Consider the following 23416-nt stretch of genomic DNA (forward strand, 5'->3'; position numbering starts at 1 on the left):
ACCCAACATGACTCAGATGTTGAAATTAGCAGAATTTTTAAAGAATTTGTAGGAAAAAAATAAATACAGTGGACAAAGGCATGAGGAATTTCAGCAGAGATATAGAAAATTTGGGGAAAAAAAATGAAAGTCCTAGAACTAGAAAATATAATATCTCAAATTTTAAAATTCATTGACTAGAAAGAGAAGGGTGGACAATGCAGAAGGGATCTGTGAAATTGATAGATCAATAAAAACTGTATCCAAACTGAAGCCAAATAAGAAAATATATTTCATGCACGCGCACACACACACACACACACACACACACACACACACACATACACAAATGAACAGAATCTCCAGTAGTCTGTGGAATGCTATCAAGTGGTCTGAAATACATGTTACTGAAGTTCCAAAAGGAGGAGAGAGACAAATAAAAGGGGTGGATGTGTGAGAGGAGAGAGAGAATGTGGTAGAAAATAGAAAAAATATTGGCTGAAAGTCTTCCAAATGTGATTTAAAATATCAATCCACAATCCAAAAGGCTCTGCAAACCCTAAGAAGAATACAAGCAAAGAAAACCACATCTTGATATATTATAGGCAAACTGATAAAAGATAAAGAAAAATTCAGGAATAAAAAAACACATTAGCTACAGAAGAGCAACTATTTGAATGATGGCTGACTTATCAGAAAAAACAAAGTCAAGGAGATAATGGAATGATATCTTTAAATTGCTAAAAAAAAATGTCAACTGAGAATTCCATGTCTGGTGAAAATATTCTTCAAAAATGACACTGAAATAAAGATGTTTAATTAAATAAAAGCTGAAAATATTTGTTCCTAGCAGGCCTGTACTACTGAAAGAGTAACAGAAATTATTCAGGCTGAAGACAAATAATATATGATAAAATTTTGAATCCATAGGAAGTAATTAAGAGCACCGGGAACATTATATATGTGGGTAAATACAAAATGTTTTTCTTTTCTTAAAGAAAAACCTGGTACTTAAAGAAAAAATAATAATCACATACCATGAGTTTTATATTACATGCAGAAATACAAATATATTACAAAATAAGAAAACAAATCGGAAAATGGAATTATACTATTATAAGTTTTTAAACTTTCATTTGTAGTAGCATAATAATGCAAGTAAGAGTGTGATAAAGTAAAGATGTATATTATAAATCCCTATAGCACCCTCAGCTTAAAAGCCAATAGTTGTGATAGAATGTTTAAAAATCATTAGATTAACAAAAACTACAAAAAGGCAAAATAGAGCAAAGAACACAGAAAACAAATAGAAAACAGAGAGAAAGGTGGTAGAATTAAATCCAACCACATCAATAATCATATTAAATATAAATAAACCAAATACTCTAATTAAAAGGCAGAGGTTTCCAGGCAAAATACAAAAGGAAGAGCCAACTATATGCTATTTAAAGTGATGTTTGTATTCAAAGATACAAATAAATTAAAAAGCTGCTGTGATCCTATTAATAGCAGCCATGTCAAATTCAAAACAACTAATATTTTCAGAGATAAAGGGAATAGTTTATAATGATAAAAGGGTCAATTCATCAAGAACACAAAGTAATCCTAAATGTGCATATAATTATTAACATAATTTGAAAATACATAATCACTAACAAAATTAAATATAATAGAAAATTCACAATCATACATAAAGATGTTAACACTTTTTTCTCAGTAATTATCTTTTTAAAAAGCAACAAAACTCCATAAGGATATGGGAGACTTACCCTAAGTGAGATTTATGAAACATTACACCAGTAACAGAAGGATATATATTCCTTTCAAGTGTAGATGGCATGTTTACCAAGGTAGATCAAATGCTGAGTTATAAGTCTGAATAAACTCCAAATGATTGTAAATAAACAGAATTGGGAGTGGAAGCCTGAGACAAATGACAGCAGTGAGTCTGTTTGGATTCCTGTTCTAGATTTCTCAGTGTCTTGGTGTTGAAATGATGAGGTTGAAAGATGAGAGTGAAGGGACATGAATGACAAGAGCACAGGTAAGGGGGTTTTTGCAATGTGCAAAGAAGAGAAAAGTCAAGGATGACTCTAAAGTGTGAGCCTGAGCAATTGAAGGAATGTAATCTCTACTTGCTGAAGTAGGAAAGACTGAGGAAGGGGTACATTCAGGGATAGGAAGAGAAGCAGGAGTGCAATTGGAGGTTTCTACTAGATTCCCATGTAACAATGTAAATGTGGGGTTGCCAATTAAAATTTTGAGTCTGCAGGGTACAAGTTGAGCCTGCAAACAAACAACAACAAAGAGAGAGTTGTCAGCGTAGAATATACTAGTGGTATTTTAAATAACTATTAGTTTAAACTCATCCCAAACTAATACCCTATTTGAAAACCTCTGCCCTATAGGTTTCAGCCATAAATTTATATCAGAATCTAACACCGTATTCCCATTAATTACAAACAGATAAATGCATCCAGAAAGATGAGGAGTCGGGGCATCTCACACAAGGGTCACGAGGGGGTATAAGACAAGAAACAAATCAAATTGGCAACCTGCACGCCATGGCCTGATCTTGTGTTTTGTTTTCTGGCTAAGAAAGAAAAATGTTTCTAAATTATAGTTTTGTTTCTCTCCCATCATATCACAGAAATTAAAGGAATTGGTAAAATATAAGTTCTGAAAGATTTATAGCCACAGTTTAAGACCATGATACCTCAGAAAGATCAGAAACATTTGTTATTTTCTGGAAGAAATAAAATGCCAGTGCAAATCACTTTCAAATGCAAATCTTAAGCAAACATAATTCTGGTTAATGCATGAAAGGTGTGTTCTGATAAGCTCCTTTGATTCTCCAGGAAGATTGATGGCATAATTATACTCTGGAGAGAAGGGTTAAGAAACTGTGTTGAAACTTATTAAATATGACATGCAATGACTTTCCGATTTTGTTTGGAAAGTGTGCTTAAAAATAATTACATTTTAAATGGAATTTATAAATATCTTATACCACTTAAATGAACGGTAGAGGATTCTGCTGCAGCACAATTATATTGAGTCTGATAAGCTTTGTTTCCTACAAGTGAGAATTCACTGGCATTTTCCACAGGATCAAGGAGATGGAAGGTTTGTAAAGCATCTGTAGGCATATTTTTGTGTTCATATGTACATCAATGTATAGTGGCTAAAAGTAACTGTATACATATATGCAAACATAGCCAATAGTATGGGCATTTGTAGCCCTCCTCTTTCTTGTGAAGTAACATGTTTTCCTGGCAACCAATTTCTTCCCCTGCCAAACCATCCTTCAGTCTGCACCTAGCGTGATCATTGCAAACTGAAAACCTGGTCACATCACTCCCCACATTAAAACCATTAAGTGTCTCCTCGTCTTGTACTAATAGAGCCAGCTTCAGGGACCTGCAACATGTGCATACAGCATTCTGCACTCAGGAGGGCCCGGTGCTTGTTTTAATGATCTGCTATTGCTCTTTTGTCTTTGAGATTTTGCTCTGGAAGCAATTACCACGGAGCATGTACAGGAGCAGAGGTTATACGCTCAGTGCACCCATCCACCATTCCTCCATTGTCATGCCTAGGAACGCCTTCTTGTGGGACGGCCTTTTGTGGACTCAGGAGGTTCCGCCAGATACAAAGGGAGTGCAAAATGAGTGGGTTTTATCTACAGCTGGGTGCTCGGAACACTGATGGCCCTAAAAGGCTGCATGTTCTGTTCCAACCAGAATAACTTGCTTCAAACACAGAAAGAGAGCGACGGTGCTCTGAGAGAATGGAACTGCCAAGGAACTCTACCATATCCTTTCTTACTTGTGTCTTTGTGTCCAAATTTCACCTGTTCACAAGGACACCACTTGGACTGTATTGGGCCCACCCTAACGACTTCATTTTAATTTGATTATCCTGTATCTCCAAGTAAGATCATTTCCAAAGTAATGAGAGTTTGGGCTTCTACATGTCTTATTTTGGAAGACACAATTCAACCTAGAGCATTAGGCATCCAAGGACTTTTCTTGTTTTCCCCTCAAGCCCCTAAAATGACAGACATTTTCTAAAGGACAGGGGCTCATTATCTAGTCCTCCCTAAGTTCCCATTCCGGCCCCCAGTCTCTCCATAGGGGCTGCCAAGAAATACAGCAAAAACAACACTCCAGGACACGAAAGTCAGCTTGATCCACATCAGCAGCAACAACATGACAAGAAGACGCTGCTCCCCAACCACTGGTTCCACACGACTTGCCAGAGTCAGGCTTCTAAGAACGGGCGTCTGCCTTCCTGACAGGTAGCATGAGGGTTCAGCCAAAGAAGCTTTGAGGGCAGAGTCCATCAGAATGTGCTGTTTCCTAGGAGAATGGAAATGAGAAAGAACCACCTGACAGCTGGGATGGAATGTTAGCTGGGAGGAAGCCAGAGCCACCTTCTTCTGGCTGAATAAACAGCAGCCCCCTGTCTGCCTTCTCTCCATGTTTTGTGCCTCCTGTGTTGAGCCAGGCATCCTCCTGAGTGCTGCACACTATATGATGAAGCCATTGACATATGGTTACCTCACTCCATCCTCACAAGGACCATGTCAGAGTGCATCCCCATTCTTCAGAAGAAGCTGAGGCTCGGAGAGGATAAGTAGTTGGCCCAAGGCAACACAGCCAACACACAGAAAAGGCAGGATTTGAACCCAGACTTGTGTGACCCCAAAATCTGTGCCTTTGACCTCCAAATAGAATCTTCAGTCATAAAATTTTAATAACTCTTATATAGTACTTATTACTGCCAGACTGTGTAAGTACTTTACATACATTAACACATTTAGTACTGACACCAATGTATGAAGTAAGTACCATTTAACCCTCATTTTACACATGAGGAGACTGAGGATCAGAGAGGTGAAGAAACTTATTCAGATCACTCAGCTAGGAAGTAGCAGAGGCAGCTTTCGACTCCAGGCAATCTAGCTTCAGAGTCTGTGCTCTTAACCACCATGCTATGTCAGGAGCATCCCTGCTGAAAGATTCCATGATGGACCTGGACAGGGGTCCTGGTACATCTCAGATACACATAAGCACAAGGCCCATAGCCTATCTCTAAGCTGGGCTGGAAGGTGGAACGTAGTTTAGAGAGCTGCCTAAAAGAGCACATGCTGCAGCTCCAGTGTCGAAAAGAAAGTGTGGGGCTCAAACTCCCTCAAGAACCTGCCATTGTGAACCTGGGAGGTGGAGTTTGCAGTGAGCCAAGATTGTGCCACTGTACTCCAGCCTGGGCGACAGAGAAAGACTCCATCTCAAAAAAAAAAAAGAACCTGCCATTACCTTGAACTAAAACACAAACCCCTAAGCTGGGCATACCTTGCAGACCTCTCCAGAGCTCCAACCCAGCATCTGTACAACTGCCATGCAGCACTACTGCTCATTCACACATTTACAAATCCATTCCAAAATTATCCATGGAACAAGTTGCAAACTAAAGGTCTACAAAAAGTTAACAATATCATTGGTGACTGTTGTTAATAATAACATACTATATACTGGAAATTTGCCAAGGGAGTAGGTCTTACGTGTTCTTGCCGCATACGTATGCACACACAAAAGGTAACTATGCGAATAATGAATGCGTTAATGAAAAACATCTCACTACGCTGAATATCATTGTTTTGCATCCATCTTAATTTTTATTTTATCTCATTTTCTATTTATAGTAGTCACAATCTGGCTCCAATTTAAAGCAGAAATATAAAGTTTCCTTGCAAAAAAATTCCATTAAAGTCATGGTCAAGATAGAGAAAAGTATTAAACAACAGTACAGGTAGTATATGGCTATGGTAAAAAAATTATAATTCTGCAGGTGGGATGCAAATTATTGAATCTTGGGAAAGGCCGACATGAGGGAAAGATCTTTTCAGTTATACAGAAAGGAGACCAAGCACCATAATTATATCACCTAAGACAACTTAGTTAACTTCTTGGAAATCCCCATATCTCCAGATATAAAATGGAGCTAACAAAACCTCTCTCACACTGTTATTCTAAACATTAGATATCAGCAACTTGGCTGGAACTGGGGGCCATTATTCTAAGTGAAGTAACTCAAGAGTGGAAAATCAAATGTATGTTCTCACTTATAAGTGGGAGCTAAGGTATGCAAAGGCTTACAGAGTGGTATAATGAACATGAGACTCAGATGGGGGAAGAATGGGAAAGGAGTGAGGGATGAAAAACTACATATTGGGTACAATGTATGCTACCTCAGTGACTGGTGCACTAAAATTTCAAACTTCACCATTATATTAGGTTGTTGCAAAAGTTATTGCAGTTTTTGCCATCGAAAGTTAACTTTCAATGGATGAATTGTATAGCTTGGTGCAAAAGTTATTGTGGTTTTTGCCATTGAAAGTAACCTACACAATTCATCCACTCTGATATGGTTTGGATTTGTGTCCCTGCCCAAATCTCATGCTGAATTATAATCCCCAGTGTTGGAGGTGGGATCTGGTGGGAGGTGATTGGATCATGAGGGAGGACTTCCCACTTTGGTGCTGTTCATATGATAGAGTTCTCATGAGCTCTGGTTGTTTAAAAATGTGTGGCACCTCCTCCCTCTCTCTTATCCTCCTGCTCCAGCCATGTAAGATGTGCCTGCTTCCCCTTCGCCTTCTGCCATGATTGAAAGTTTCCTGAGGCCTCCCTAGAAGCCATCATGCTTCCTGTACAGCCTGCAGAACCATGAGCCAATTAGACCTCTTTTATTTATAAATTACCCAGTCTCAGGTATTTCTTTATAGTAGTGTGAGAATGGACTAATACACACTTGTACGCTTAAAGCTATTGAAATAAAAATAAAAATAAAGATCATATAATGTTATGTATAAAAATGTTTGGCCCATAGTAGGTGTTTATTAAATATAATTTTATTTTCCCTTTCCCTAGGCTTTCTCCTTTAGATACTGGGAAGGAACCTGTAACCTTTATAAGGTTACACGGTGATTTTCCTTAGTCTTTTCTGATACTCAAGAACCAGCAGCTATAATGAAAGACACTTTCTAAAGCAGTGAGGCCCACAGGAGACACCTCAAGAGCCATAGACCCCGTCCTTGTGGAGTCTACAGTCTTGTGGGGGTAACTGACTGATATGGTTTGGCTGTGTCCCCACCCAAATCTCATCTTGAATTGTAGCTCCCATAATTCCTATGTGTTGGGGGAGGGACTAAGTGGGAGATAACTGAATCATGAGGGTGGTTCCCCCATACTGTTCTCATGGTAGTGAATAAGTCTCACGAGATCTGATGGTTTTATAAGGGAAACCCCTTTCACTTGGTTCTCATTTCCTCTTTGCCTGCTGCCATGCAAGATGTACCTTTTGCCTTCCACCATGATTGTGAGGCCTTCTCAGCCACGTGGAACTGGAACTGTGAGTCCATTAAGCCTCTTTCCTTTATAAATTACCCAGTCTCAGGTATGTCTTTATCAGCAGTGTGAAAACAGACTAATATACTGACTTAATGAAAGAGCCACAAGAGCAAATGAAGAATTACAACTGTGTTCAATGCTATGAAGGAGCACGTGATAATTTCAGGGGACCTTCTAGGAGGAATTACCCAGTCTAGGAAGCAGACAAGGCATCTTGAAGCAAGATAAGTGGGAGATGACTGAGTCAAATGGGATAAGATGGAAAGAGTGTTTCAGGCAGACAGAACAACATACAGTAAGGTCCTGGGGCAGGAGTAACCTTTTTAAAAACTGAAAGAATGGCCGTGTGGTTGAAGAGTAAAAATAATAACATTGATTACAAGAGGAAGAAATAGCTACGTCTATGGGACAGTTGTCATGTGCCAGAGATTTGGCTGAAAACTTTAAGTGCAGTGACTAATTGAACTCATTCAGTGAAGGGGAACACAGCTTGTGGTGAGTTGGGAGAGCTGGGCAGGTTTTAGACCATACAGGGTTTTGAAGGATGTATTACAGGTTATAATCTTTGTCTGGAGAGCAATGGAAGCCATTGAAAAAATGTTAAGCAAGGCACCGACATGATCATACTTGTGATTTGAAGCTATTTTCTAGCTGTTGAGTGAGGGATGTTCTGAAAGTGCAAGAGAAGACAGGGAGGCCAGTCAGGAAGCCCAGGAGAGTCCACATGAAACGTGATGTTTGAACTGAGGTTGGCGTGGCTGGAAAGACGGGCAGATTTGTGAGCTATTTAGAAGATAAAATCAACATAGCCAGGTGCTTAAGTGGATTTGTGGGGATAAGAGAAAAACCTGAGACATGCTGTCTTCTGTAACTGAAGGGATAATGATACTATACACTAAACTAGGAAATTCTGGAAGAAAATTAGTTTGGTGAAGTTGTGTTGAATTTGAGATAATAATTCTTTTGAGATATCCAAATGGAACTATAAATAGGAAACCAGAGGTTTGGAAATCAGAGGAGAAATATGAATTAAGGTAAAAAATTATTGAGTCTGGCCAGGCATGGTGGCTCACACCTGTAATCCCAGCACTTTGGGAGGCTGAGGCGGGCAGATCACTTGAGGCCAGGAGTTTGAGACTAGCCTGGCCAACATAGTGAAACCCTGTCACTACTAAAAACACAAGAATTAGATAGGTGTGGTGGTGAATGCCTGTAATCCCAGCTATTTGGGAGGCTGAGGCAGGAGAATTGCTTGAAACTGGGAGGCAGAGGTTGCAGTGAGCCAAGATCACGTTACTGCTCTCCAGCCTGGGCAACAGAGCAAAACTCTGTCTCAAAAAAAAAAAAAATTACTGAGTCACTGTCATATAGAAATACATGTCAGTTATTAATTTATTGACTCTCAGCTCCAAATCAAATTTGTGATATTGGAGCTGGACCCTGTAGACATTTCTCCTTTTCCAGCTGGCCTCGTGCTAGGCATTGCCAATCGAGGCACAGGCGAGACACTGCAAGATCAGAGTGAGAAGAAGGACTTTTCTTCTTCCTCCAGTGTGCTATTTTCCACGTGGCATTCAGCGGGTTGGTGTCCAGGGGGCCTAGTAGCCCTCATCTAAGTGGCACTCATGGACCACTTGCAGCCACTCAGTGGGCTGACTATTTTGGCAACAATGCCTTCTCCAGAGACATCTGAATCACAGACTTCATGGAGAAGGGGGCCACCTTCTAAGTTTCTGAGTTCTTTTACGTGTTCACTCTTCCTCAGCCCTAGAGACACTAGGTGTTTTGCTGAAGTTGCTGCTTCTATACCTCCTAGAGTCCTCTTTGACTCTACTTGGTAGTTAAGCTTTTTATTGGTTGACATTTCTTGGAATTACATTTTCCCTTTTTGAAAACTGGTGTAGGTTCTGGGTCCTGACTGCACCCTGACTGATACAGAGTGATTGAACATGCAGGGGTTGACAAGATCACCTAGGGACATAGTACAAAAAGCTAAGTAAGAGGTCCAATTGCTCAGTCTTGAGGAACTCCAGGCTTCGTTGCAAGTGAGAGGAAGCCAGCCTTGCGAAGAAGGAGGAGAAGGAACAGCCAGAAAAGCAGGGAGAAACCTTGGAGGGTGTAATGTCACCAAAACTAAGAAGAAATATCGCATCAATAAATAACATGCATAAATCTTAAGGTGGAGAAGGTTTTCTTATGGAGAAATATATTTTTATATATTATATAATTATATATGCATATTTATAATATATGTATATAAGTATATATTTATGTAATATTATATTATGTTTATATAAGTATATAATCATATATTATAATAAATATATCTTTACATTTAATATATTATATATCATATATAATTATATTTTTATATATTATATATAGTGTATAAATATACATATTTATGCATATAAATATCTATACACAAAATATAAACCACAAGGAAAGTTTAATAGGTATGACTAAATTAAAATGAAGGCATTTATGATGTCAACAGATATCATAAAGGGCTTGAAAAGTGAAATTGCAAAACAGAATGAAATACTTGCAGCACATAACTGACAAAGAAATGTCATGTAGACTATACAAAGAGCTACAAGTCAATCAAAGAAGACAGACTTCTAATTAAAAAATGAACAAAGTTATGAACAGCAACTTCACAAAACCAGAAACATGACTGGGAACTGAATATATAAAGACACTTCAACCTCAATAGTGACAAAACGCAATTTAAAACAATGAAATACTATTGTATGCTCAATCAATTGGCAAATATGAAAAGTCAACAGTAATAAATATTGGCGAGGAAACAAAGGTATGCTGTTCGATAAGTTAGCTAACAGCCACATGTGACTTTTGAACACTTTAAATGTAGCTAACCCAGATTAAGACATGCTGCAAGTGTAAATATGCACTGAATTTCAAAGACACAATGTGAATAAACTAATGTAAAATATCTCAATAATTTTGATATTTATTACACACTGAAATGACAATATGTGGCCAGCACTTTGGGAGGTCAAGGCTGGTGGATCACTTGAGGTCAGGAGTTCAAGACCAGCCTGGCCAACATGGTGAAACCTCGTCTCTACTAAAAATACAAAAATTAGCTGGGCATGGTGGCGGGCAGCTGTAGTCCCAGATACTCGGGAGGATGAGGCAGGAGAATCACTAGAGCCTGGGAGGTGGAGGTTGCAGTGAGTCAAGATCGCACCACTGCACTCCAGCCTAGGTGACAGAGCGAGACTCCCTCAAGACAAAAAAAAAGAAAGATAATATTTGGGGTATGTTTGGTTAAATAAAATGTATTATTAAAAATTACATATGTGGTTCACATTTGTCAACTGAGTCACATTTCTATAAAACAGTGCTGATGTAGAGCAATGGAAATGCCTAGGCATGGCTTGTCAGAGTGTAAATTAGTATGATCACGTTGGTAAACAATTTGCCGTCATCTTATAAAATTTGGACACACACCTACGCTATGACCTAGCAGCTCTCCTGTGGCATATATCCTAGAGGAAATCTGATATATGTGCAACAGGAGACATACACAAAATTGTTCACAGCCGTATGGTTCATAATAGTAAAAAACTAGAAGCAGTACAGTACAATCAGTGTCCAAAGAAAAAATAAATGAGTTACACCGTAGTAACTGAATGGAACAGTAATGAAAATGAATAGATGGCAGCAACTCACAGCAGCATGGATGAATTCTAGAAGTGCAATCTTGAGTGGAAACACCAAACTATACAAAAACACATAAAACATGCTACCACTTTTATACATTTCAAAAACAATAAAAAATGGCCGGGCGCGGTGGCTCATGTCTGTAATCCCAGCACTTTGGGAGGCTGAGGCGGGCAGATCATGAGGTCAGGAGATCAAGACCATCCTGGCTAACACGGTGAAACCCCATCTCTACTAAAAATACAAAAAATTAGCCGGGCGTGGTGGCAGGCACCTGTAGTCCCTGCTACTCGGGAGGCTGAGGCAGGAGAATTGCGTGAACCTGGAAGGCGGAGCTTCCAATGGGAGCCGAGATTGTGCCACTGCACTCCAGCCTGGGCGACAGTGCAAGACTCCGTCTCAAAAAAAAAAAAAAAAAAAAGGAGAAAAAAAACCTAAACATTGTATAGTTTAGGAGTTCAAAAACACGGGAAAGGGAATGGAGCATATTCAAGGAGCTTCAGGGGAACTCTACATGCTCTATTTCTTCCGTTGGATGGTGAGGTTCATGAGTTGGCTCATTTTTTGTGTGTCCCAAAAAGACACGACTTACAGTTACCTGCTGCCTTCAAAAACAAAAAGATCACGATGACCCTAGTGAGAGCTACTTGATTAAAATGAGGAGAAGTTAGATGTAGTGATTTGAGGAATATGTTATCACTGAGAAAGTGAAGACACCAAGTGTGGGCTGCTTTTTCATGAAGCTCTGTTATGAAAGTGAGGAGAGTTGGGTAGTAGATCTTAGGTAGCATGGGGATTAGGGAGAGCTTATCTTTAAAACAGAAGGCGCTCGTGTACAGAAAAATACTGAGGAGAGGAGTTCTGCTTCTGGTGGATTGGAATATTTTTGGTCAACCTTCCTGCTAAGTAAAACTGTAACTGTACAAAATATACTTTTGAAAAATCTGTTTGGAGGAGTTACAGAGCTATCAAGGGAAGAAAGAACTTTGGGACAAATATCCAGGAGAAAGGAAAGTTCAAAGAAATGGGCACAGCAAGTGGAACCTGCCAATCAGGAAAGCAGATTCCAAGAAGCTGAGGAGCTACTTTGGAAGCACTCGCAGGCTTCAGGGAGGGGACAAACACTGAACATCAGGAACTACCAAAGAGGAGGAGGCTTGGTAAACACCCAGGCTTTAGTAAGAACACCACAGAGCTACATTCTAGCAGTAAGTGTGAAATATAGACCAGCCCTCACAGGACTCCAAACCATTTGAATCTCTGTGAGGATTTAAGATGAAGCATGATTCCTATCACCTCTAGCACAGATGCCTGCAAAGACCAGAAGGAAAATCTTTCTAGGAAATATAATATCATTCGAAGCCTCAAATTATCTCTATACTAGTTCCTATATAATACCCAGCATGTAATTTTTTTACAAAAAGGCAAATTAGAGAACAAGAATGCTTATACTGAAACAATAGACAATGGAAATAGACCCACAGGGTTACCAAATAACGGAGTTATCAAACATACCTTCCAAATGAACTTGGTTAATATGCTTAAGACATTAAAAGGCAAGTTTTGAGAATTTCAGCAGAGATTTGAAAGCCATAAAAGAGAACCCACGGACAATTCTAGAACTAAAAACACAATGAATAATATTAAGAAGTTAATGGCTGTACTTAATAGCAGACAGTCCTGAGGTGACTAAAAAAGAGATAGGCCGGAAGAAAATATTCAGACTAAAATCAAGGAGAGAAAAAAGAACAAAAGGCAAAGAAGTATTGTAAAAGCCAGATAGGGCATAGCGATAAGGTCTAATGCTTTTGCAATTTGAGTTTGATAATGTAAGGAGAAAGGGAAAATGTCAGAACCAGTGTTAAATGACAAAATAAAAATCCTCCAAAACTAACAAAGCCACTAAGATACAGATTCAAGAAGCACTAACAACAAGCAGAGATGGCCGGATCATCATACCTATATGCACATCATCGTTAGGTTTCTGAAAGGGAATATAAACTCTTAAAAGCAGTTTGGCAAGAAAAACATAAAAGCTTAAAAGGAGCAAAAATATAACTGGCAGCTGTCTTTTGCTCAGAAACAATGGAGGGCAAAAGACAATAAATCATATCTTCAAAATGCTGAAGAAAAAAACCTGCTGACATAGAATTTGATAACTGGCAAAAGACTCACTCATAAGTAAAGTCTAAATAAAGTCATTTTCAGACAAGTACAATGTGAGAAAATTTGTCACTACAAAGCATGCAATAAAAGAAATGATGAAGAGAATATTTCATCAAAGGAAACTAATTCCATTGGAAACTCCCAAGTGAAATAAAAAATAAAATGTAGAATACGTGAGTAAATATAATCAATGATCTAAGGCTCTATCTCAAAAACCTAGAAAAAGAACAGTAAATGAAACCAAAAAGTGTACAGAAGAAAACTATTTTTTTAAATCAGTGAATCAAAAAGAAAACAAATAAAAATTAAAGCAAAAGTTATTTTTAAATATAAAAACTGATAAACCAAGAAAGGCCAATAAAAAAAATGAAAAAGAAAGCACAAATTACCAAAATCAGAACTGAAAAAGGAGATATCACTACAGATCCTACAAACATTGGAAAAGATAATAAGAGGATATTGTGGATAACGTTATGTCAATAAACTTGAAACTTATCAATAATAACAGTCTTGGTCGGGCGCGGTAGCTCACACCTGTTATCCCTTACTTAGGGAGGCTGAGGCAGGCAGATCACCTGAGGTTGGGAGTTCGAGACCGGCCTGACTAACATGGAGAAACTCTGTCTCTACTACAAATACAAAATTAGCCCGGCGTAGGGGCACATGCCTGTAATCCCAGCTACTCGGGAGGCTGAGGCAGGAGAATCTCTTGAACCTGGGAGGCAGAGGTTGTGGTGAGCCGAGATCACACCTTTGCACTCCAGCCTGGGCAACAAGAATGAAACTCTGTCTCAAAATAATAATAATAATAACAGTCCTTCACAAACTCTCCCAAAGTTTGGTATACTTCCTAATTCTTTTAATGAGATCAGTATAACATAGATACAAAAACTTAATAAAGCCATTAAAAAATGTCTCTTCCTTCCTATTCTCTGATAGCGTTTGTAGAGGATTATTATTATTTCTAATATTTGGAAGAATTTACCTATGAAGACATCTGAGCCTTGACTTTTCTTCACGGGAAAGTTTTATTACAGATTTAGTTCTATTCTGATATTTAAATTTCTCCTGTATTATTTTCAGCAAGTTGTGCTTTTATAGAGTATTTTGTCCATTTCGAATGTATTGGCATAAGGTTTATAATATCTTCTTATTAAAAAGTTATAAACAAAATGTTGGCAAATCAAATCCAAGAATGTATCACATCATGATGAAGTGGTGTTTACCCCAAGAATGAAAAGTTGATTTAACATTTAAAAATCAATCAGTATAATTCTTTGTCTGATCACAAAAAGAAGAAAAGTCATATATCATCTCAATAGATGCAGAAAAAGGCATTTGTTTACATTCAACTGCCATTAACAATAAAAACTGTCAGCAAATCAGGATAGAAGGAAACATCTTCAGTGTGATAAAGGGTATCTACAATAACAATGCAGCTAATATAATACTTAATTGTAACATAGTGAATGCTTTCTCCTTGAGGGTGGGCTGGTTTGGGTAGGTGTACCAGTCAGGATAGGCGTGGTTACACTGTGGTAATGAGCAGCCCCAAATCTCAGAGGCTTAAGACAGCAAAAGAGCAGTAGCTCACACCTGTAATCTCAACACTTTGGTAGGCTGAGGTGGGAGGACTGCTTGCACACAGGAATTCAAGATCAGTATGGGCAACATAGACCCCAAAATCCCAGCTCTACAAAAAAAAAAAAAAATAGCAGCTGGGCGTGGTGGCTCACGCCTGTAATCTCAGAACTTTGGGAGGCCAAGGTGGGCAGATCACCTGAGATCAGGAGTTCGAGACCAGCCTGGCCAACATGGTGAAACCCCATCTCTACCAAAACCCCATCTCTACCAAAAAGGTGCTGGGCATGGTGGCACCTGCCTGTAATCCCAGGTACTGGGGAGGCTGAGGCATGAGAATCGCTTGAACCTGGGAGGCAGAGGTTGCAGTGAGCCGATACCACGCCACTGCACTCCAGCCTGGGAGACAGAGAAATTCTATATCAAAAAATAAATAAGTAAAATAAATAAAAAACAAATAAATAAATAAACTAGCAGGGCATGGTGGTGCGTTCCTGTGGTCTACTTTGTAGGCTGACATGGGAGGATTGCTTGAGCTGGGGAGGTTGAGGCTGCAGTGAGTCACAATCACACCACTGCACTCCAGCTGGGTGCCAGAGACCCTGTCTCAAAAACAAACAAACAAAACAAAACAAAAAAAGATGGCAAAAGAGTCTGTCCCACTCATGCCATGTCTCACTGCAGGCTGGCTAGTAGTGAGTGTGATCTCTGATCCATGTTGTTCTCACTCTGGGAACCAGACTGAAATAAGTTCCACCATGTAGATCATTGTGGTTGCTCCAAGATGCAGTGATATAAAGTGAAACTCACTAGGTCTTCAATACTTTCTCCACGATGTGACATATATCATCTCTGCTCAAATGGACCAAAACAAGTCACATGGTCTCACATAACTTCAAGGGGACAAGGAGGTATAATTTTGTGTGTGTGCATGAAAGTAAAGGGGAACAGGATGTTGGTGAACAGTGATAATGTTCCCACATTGAAACAGGATAATGTCCCACATTGAAAGAACGAGATATTTATATTGATGACTTCACAGATGGAGCACTTGTGGGAGATGAAGTAGAGGCCAAAATCTTCAATGCATAAGGGTACTCCAAGGAGGTCACAAAAATCAAGGACTGAGAAGAGGAAGACTCCAGGATTGCTAACAACGTTGACATCCATCTTTTCCTTGGTTGGCTCTAGCTAAGGGAATGACCTCAGTCTAATAGAGTGTGTTGTTCTCTTCTTATGTAATTCAGGTCTGCCTGAACTAGAAATTCTCCTCTGGTATCCTAAACTATGTGTCCTCACTGTTCTCTCTGTTCTCTAAACTAGAATATCCCTTTAGGGTGTTAGGACCCTCAACGTTCTTTGTAGAACAGTTTCTTCATCTCCATCTGCCATTTCTCAAAGTCCAGATTTTAGATAATGGTGTAATGCTAAGAATATCTGTTTCTTCCAGTTCTCCCAGAAAAATGCCTAGGCTTAGCACCAGATTATGCTGTTTGATCCTGCTAAAATACTGATCCTTTATCTCTTGAGGCATTTAAACCCTTCCCTCAAGACTCAACATAAATCCTGCCTCTATCCTAACACCTATTCACTTCAGCTCATACTGTTGAAAAGCCAACCCCCAAGCTCTAGGCCCCTTTACGATCCCACAAAGCAGGAATTTTGTCTTACCTAGAAAGGAGCAGGGAAAAGCTTTGCCTTCTCTCTCAGTGGGAAGAGTGGTGACATCCCGAGTCATGCTATGCAAGAGTCAGAAATCATCACAGGCTGCCATTTAGCTATGTCCTATCTCTTTTTGGGAATTCCTTGGGAGTTCTCTGTGCACCATGATTAAGAGCTGCCAAGCTACTGGCAGTGTAGGGTCCACTCTGAAAAACCAGTTCTCTGCTTAAGCAAGTCTCAAGGTCAAAATTGAAGGACAGGAGTAGGAAGGCCATTCTGGTCTCAAATCCAAGGCATAGTCTCCAATGACCTTGCTGGAAATAAATCCGTTTGTTTCTCAATAGCTCCAGAACCCAAAGGAATGCAAGAAATTGGCCCCCAATAAGTGATTGTTTTCATCTTCCATTCAACAAATGGCCACTCTATGCCCTCGTTGGCCTTATTCTAGACTTTGCAGACACAAAGGTGGAAAACAACTAAGTGCTGTTCTTTAGGAGGTTGCAGTCTAGTGCAAAAGGTGGATGTGGAATCAAATGATTAAGTAGGATACACCAAAGGGTCCCAACCTGTGCTCCAAGGAACACAATAATAACAGGTTGGGGGGGGATGGTTGTTTTTTGTTTCTATCTGCCTACCCAGCGTCCACTTGCCCTTTTTCCGTTGATACTCCAATATCCCTTGGGAAAATTCTTCACATAGACCCTTATTCCAAATGCCTCAAGTGAAGCTGACTCTACCCCATGAATCCAAAAGTGGGCATGTGACACAGTCCAGCCAATTAGAGCCTCAAATCTCCCTGCTCACAGTAATTGATTCAAGAATACCCAAGACTCAATTAGAGCCCATCAAAGTAACCGTGGGACATTTTCTGCAACTACTACAAGAAAGATACTCTCTTTTCCATACTCAGAGTTCTGGAGCTATCAACATGGAGGTGGTGGGAGCCCCGTGAAGAGAAAGCCTGCCTGAGAATAAAGCACAGAATCCAGGAATGAAGATTCTTGATACTATGGGGAGCCTGGTTCCAGCCATGGCTGATGAGATTGACACCTTCACTCATTCACTCATTCATTTATTCACCAAAAAATTACCAGGCATCTATTATGTTACAGGTGTTATTTTAGGCCTTAGGGATACAGAAGTGAATAAACTGTGCAAAACTCCTACCTTAAGGAGCTTGCAATTCCTTAGGAAGAGACAATCACATAAGATCCCTGTATTGAAGGCAGTGGTCCCCAACCTTTTTGGCACCAGGGATCCGTTTCATGGAAGACAAATTTTCTATGGACAGAGGGAGGATAGTTTCAGTATGAAACTGTCCCACATGAGATCATCAGGCGTTAGTTAGATTCTCATAAGGAGTGCACAACCTAGATCCCTCACATGCACAGTTCACAGCAGGATTTGCATTCCCATGAGAACCTAATGCTGCTGCTGATCTGACAGGAGGCAGAACTCAGGCATTAATGCTCCCTCACTCACTACTCACCTTCTGCTGACGGCCCAGTTCCTACAGACCACGAACTGATAACAGTCCGTGGCCCAGGGGTTGTGGATCCCTGATTTAAGGTACTTGCACTGAGTGGAGAAAGACAGACAATAACAAAGAAAATAAGTAAAATAAATATTATGATAGATGGTGGTAATTTCCACAAAAAAAAAAAAATAAAGCAGGGAAAAGGATTTGGAATGACATTTTAAGTAGGGTGGTCAATGAGAGTCTACTGAGTCAACAACATTTTCCTGGAGACCCAAAGGAAGTGAGAGTGGGCTGGGGGGGAGATGCCCTCGGGCAAGAGGGGCAGATGCCAGGGCTATGGTGTGAGGGTGCAGGGCATGTCAGATGAGCAGGAAGGAGGCAGGTGAGCCGGGAGTGACAGAGGAAGGTGCAGTCTCAGAGGGTAGCACCTGATGGGCATCTATAAGGACTTCAGCTTTTATTTTCTTAACGATGCAAATTGTGCCTAGGGCTGGAGGGAGGATTTGAGGGTGGGCTGAACAGAGCAGAAGACTGATCTGGCCCATGGCATATTTTAACAGGATCACTCTGGCTGCTGCATTGAGGGGACAGTGACGGGAGCAAGGACAGACCATGTAAGGACTTAGGGAGGTGACTGTAATAATCCAAGCAAGAGCTGTGACCATGGCTTGGGCAAGAATGGTAGTGATGGAGAAGGCAAGAAATGGCCAGAGCCAATTTATTCCCCTAAAAGCACTTTGTGAGCTCGGGCAACAGAGTGAGACCTTGACTCTAAAAAAAAAAAAAAAGAAAAAAAAAATTAAAAATTAGCCAGGCATAATGGTACAAGCCTATTGTCCCAGCTACTTGGGAGGCTGAGATGGAAGGGCCCCTGGAGCCTGGGAAGTTGAGGCTGCAGTGAGCTAAGATCCCGCCACTGCCCTCCAGCCTGGGTGACAGAATGAGACCTTTTGTTTTTTAAAAACAAAAAAAGCACTTAATGTTGCTTTTCCATCATTTGCAACTGGAGGAGGCTCAGCTAACGTGCCCTTTTTCACCAAATGTTAGATGCCATCCACAGTAAAGCCACCATTATTTTATGCAACACTTCGAAAAAAAGCTCTGCCAATTAAGCTGTGGCATGATCCTTTCTCTGATTATTATATATCATATGAGCGTCAACAGCTATGACCACTTGCACACAATGAGTTAAATTTTGCCTTAAGAATGTGGATGACGGTCCTGTCACAATTACACAATGGCAAATATTTAGCTGTGGTTTAACATCAAAGTACTTAAAAATCAGACTTGTTCTGGTCAGGCAGGTGTCTGCATCTTCAATCTTCAACCACACAATGACTATGGTTTGGGAGAGCTTGTTTGTTCACTGCACCATGTCACTCCCTGCTTAAAACCCTTCAGTGACTCCAAAATGCCTATAAGATCAAGTCCAAACACCTGGCCATGGCCACTGGGCCCTTTAAGGCCGGCCAGGCATTCAGGGTTCATCTTTTGTGCCTTCCAGCTTCATACTGCACAATGCAGGAGTACTAAGCCCCCTCAATCCCCCTACATGAGCCAGGCTTACTCTTTACCATCTGCCTTTGCACATACTCTTCCCTTTCTCTGAAACATCCTTCCCCCTTCTATCACCCACTTCTTCCCCCCAGGTAACTCCTGCCATTTCTGCAAGATGCCAGTCTAAAAGAGGAGGCCTTTTCAGATCCCTCCCCCTCACTCTGAGTTAGGGACCCTCCTCCAGGATATCAGAGTCACCTGAGCTCACCCACGTCAGGGCACTTACACATCCTGTGTTGTCCTGGTGGTTTACTTGCTCTGGGAGCAAATTGTTTACACTTTGCCTTCATCCTCCTCATAGTCCTGGTCCCCAGCATAGGGATGGGTACAGAAAATATGAACAGTAAATGCCTATGAAATAAATGAGTCGGTTGGTGGTAAGTAACACTGTTTTACCTGTACTAGGAAATGTGTGAGAGATATACTGGCAAAATCAAACAAGTTAATGTTTCACTGGGATGGACAATGGCAAAATGAGGAGAGCCCTAACCTTATATTTTTATTTATTTATTTATTTATTTATTTTTGAGATAGAGTTTCACTCTTGGTGCCCAGGCTGGAGTGCAATGATGCGATCTCAGCTCACTGCAACCTCCGCCTCCCGGGTTCAAGCGATTCTCCTGCCTCAGCCTCCCAAGTAGCTGGGATTACAGGTTCCCGCCAACATGCCTGGCTAATTTTTGTATTTTTAGTAGAGACGGGGTTTCACCATGTTGGCCAGGCAGGCCTCTCCTGACCTCAGTTGATCCGTCCACCTCGGCCTCCCAAAGTACTGGGATTACAGGTATGCGCCACCACGCCCGGCCTCATAACCTTGTATTTTAACAAGCACAGAAACAGGCAGTTAACCTTAAGCCCCATCTGCTTATAGAATAAGGAACAGGAACAGGAAAATCAAAAGGTTGGCTACACCAGAGATAACTGTTTTGCCAATGAATATTTTCAAGCTGGGGATAAATGACAGAGACGGTTTTCAACATAAGGGTGGCAAATTTCCTCTGTAAATAAAAGAGAAAGATGCTAGGAAAATTAGCAAAAGCATGACCTTTGACCCAGGCTAGAACCACAAGCCCCTGCAATTGAGGGTGATGCTGCATAGTGTTCAAACTCTTATTGGGACATGCAAGAGCCTCCATTACCTCCGTGCCCACCTCTCCTCTGTCCACAACTGGCTCCTTACCTGCTTACCTGCACATGCTCCAGACTAAAGATCAGGAAAAGCTGGGGCCTCTCTGTGCCCCCAAGACCCTGCACTGGTTTCTCAATGCCCTTATCACCATGGACGGTCATTCAGGGCCACTAGACTAGGAACTCCTTTAAGGAAGGCTCTCGCGGGCCTGACACAGCAGGTGCTCACTTAACCTTGACTGTGTTCATCTATCTTTTTGAGAAGCGCCGTCCAGGTAGGCATCTGAGTAGCACTCACAGCCTTGGGAGTTCTAGAAGCCGTCCATGATGTACGCACACAGCCAGTGCCCTGGGTAATGATGACAGGCACAGCTTTCAAAGCAGACTGTCCTGCCTCAAGCCCAGCTCTACTTCTTATCAGCAGTGACCAGGGCAGCCCCCTTTCTAAGGTAGCCACCTCAAGGGGCATGAAAAGCATTGAGTGACCACTATGTGCTAGCGTGGCTGGAACATAGTAAGTGCTCAATATGTCTCAGCTCTTACCTGGGGCACAGTGGAGACTGCCGAGTCAGCACAGTAGGAAACCAGCTTTGAGAGGCTGAGGGCTCTTAACAGACTAAAAACGGCACAGCTCGGTACTGCTTGTATTTATAAGGCACTTTTCACGTGGATTACTAGTGGTTAAGCTTCAAACAACCCTATAAAGTAGCAAGTAGTATCATAACTCACATTTCATAGATGAAGGGACTAATGTTTCAGAGAGGTGAAGTAAGTTTTCCAGGGACACGCTGCACTGGAAAGAGGGTTCTGCTAGTCCAAATAGTGAGCTCTATCGACCTGAACCGCAAGGATCCAGCCAGGAAGTTGAGATGCGGTTGGACAGCCTACACCACTTCTGCGCCAGGGGGAGGCTGCCCAAAACAGGACGCCCTCCTAGGAACCACAGAGTTTAGCAAAGAAAAGTTTCCCTCTGTCCTGGGTGATTGAGGAGAGCTGCATCCAACAGGCCCTTGCACGAGACCAAATGCGTCGTGGGCACGCGCGCGCGCGCGCACACACACACACACACAGACACACGGTGCAATCCGCCCATCCAGGCCACCTCCGTCAGCCTCAGACTCTCAAGGAAACCTCGGTTTCCTGGGGAGCCCGAGCCTAGAAACATCCCGACTGGCCTCCGAAGTCAACTCCTCCCTTCCACACCCCCAAGTGCAGATTTCGGGTTCAACTCTCTGAAGCCGCCTCCCCAGTCCGGCGCTAGGCACCGTCCCGACTACTAAACGGCACTGGGTACCTAGGAGTTGCCTCAGCAGAAGCGCCGCGTCTGGCACGGGTCGGGCACACACTGCATTCGCTGGGCGAAGTGGCCATGCCTGGGTCCCCGCGCCAGGCAGCATGCGGTGCCCCGCAGGGCTCGGCCGATGGTGGTGGAGGGAGGGGATGCCCGGCCCCTGCCCGAGCGGGGCGGCGCGAAGCGGGAAGTCGCACCTCTCGCCTTCTTACCTTCCTCATTCTCGTCAAACACGGGGGGCTTGTGGGAGTGGTTCCCGCCCATATTCCGCCGTTGCTGCCGCTGCTACATGCCCGGCCGCTGGGATGCCGGATGCGGGATGTGGGACGCGCGCAGAGATGCGGGATGCCGGGGGCGCGCCCAGTCCGGGTTGTAGCCGCGCGCGGAGCCCGAGGGGGCCGAGCGCCGTGCAGGGGCGGGGACAGCGTCCCCCTTCTCCTGGACGCCCCTCGGACTACGCTCGCAGGGACCCCGCTGCCGTCGCGCCTTCCGCCGTGCCCCACCTCGGGCTGCGCTCGCAGGTCCTTACTCCGGTGCCCGCCCGGGAACCCGGGAGCTCCTCGCGCCGGGGCCAACGTGCGGCGCTCCTCGCCGGCTACAGCGGGCGGGAGACGCGAGGCGGCGCGGGAGCAGGGGAAGGAGGGGAAGGAGCGGGGGAGGAGGGGACGGGCGAAGGCAGCACGCAGTGGGCGGCGGCAGGGCGGAAGGAGCTGAGAAAGGGATCGGCCCGGAAGAATCTGAATCCCTGCTCGGCCCTCCTCCCTCGGCCAGGAGCTCGGTCCCTCCAAGCAGTAAGCGGTTTGTCATCACCCACTATGGCCAGGCCCCGGCTACGCGCTTTGTTAGCACCATCCCACATCCGCCTCCAACAACCCAGCAGTAAGAAAGCATCGTTCATATTTTAGAGCGCAGTAGACGGAGGTCTAGAGATAGAGGGGCTTTTAGGTCTGTGGTTAGTCGGCCCTGGCTGCGAAGGGAGTCCCAGGACTCCCCGCTAGCCTGTATTTGCCCATTCATATTGGGATGGGCAGTGGAGTGTCTGCTGGCTCTCCAACCGACGCTGTTCGTCTTAAGGTTTTTCTCAGTGTTTAATGAATGAAAGTATCTGTCTAGATACTTTCATTCTGGGACTAATCTGACCCCTTCATTGTACATGGGGAAACTGAGGCCCAAGACAGCCATAGTTTTCCCCAAACCATTCTCCCTGGGAATGGCTGGGCGTGAGTCTCGGGATTCCCCCAAAATCGGGCAGCATCGGCGTCCGATTTAGGGGCCAGGCTAGCATCAGGGTCCCTGGGCTCCCGCGGCGGGAGCTGGGGAGCCTGGATCGGGAGATACGCGCCACAGTTGCAGATGCCTAAGTAAGGGGTGCGGCAGATGCGCCCCGAGACATGTGGGGCGAGCGCGGGTTCCCAGGACGCTCCCTGAGGGACAGGCAGGTCCCCCTGCCTTGCAGTCCTGCGGGCC

At 42.6% G+C, this 23416-nt stretch overlaps 1 protein-coding gene across 4 annotated transcripts in view; it reads right to left on the reverse strand.

The window, feature by feature from the left end:
• STK32B (serine/threonine kinase 32B) overlaps positions 1-22688 on the reverse strand; it is a 443733-nt gene extending 421045 nt beyond the window's left edge. Inside the window, exon 1 of one of the 4 annotated variants that reach the window (XM_054484777.2) lies at positions 22162-22688. In XM_054484777.2, coding sequence (XP_054340752.1) covers positions 22162-22213 — 52 coding nt within the window. In that variant the 5' untranslated portion in view covers positions 22214-22688. Of the gene's footprint in view, positions 1-21952 lie in introns of all 4 variants that reach the window. The other 3 variants (XM_054484778.2, XM_063663496.1, XM_054484781.2) reach the window with 3 other exon arrangements.
• Positions 22689-23416: the final 728 nt, after the last annotated feature.

Source organism: Pongo pygmaeus, chromosome 3 (assembly GCF_028885625.2).
Source record: "Pongo pygmaeus isolate AG05252 chromosome 3, NHGRI_mPonPyg2-v2.0_pri, whole genome shotgun sequence".
NCBI lineage: Eukaryota > Metazoa > Chordata > Mammalia > Primates > Hominidae > Pongo > Pongo pygmaeus.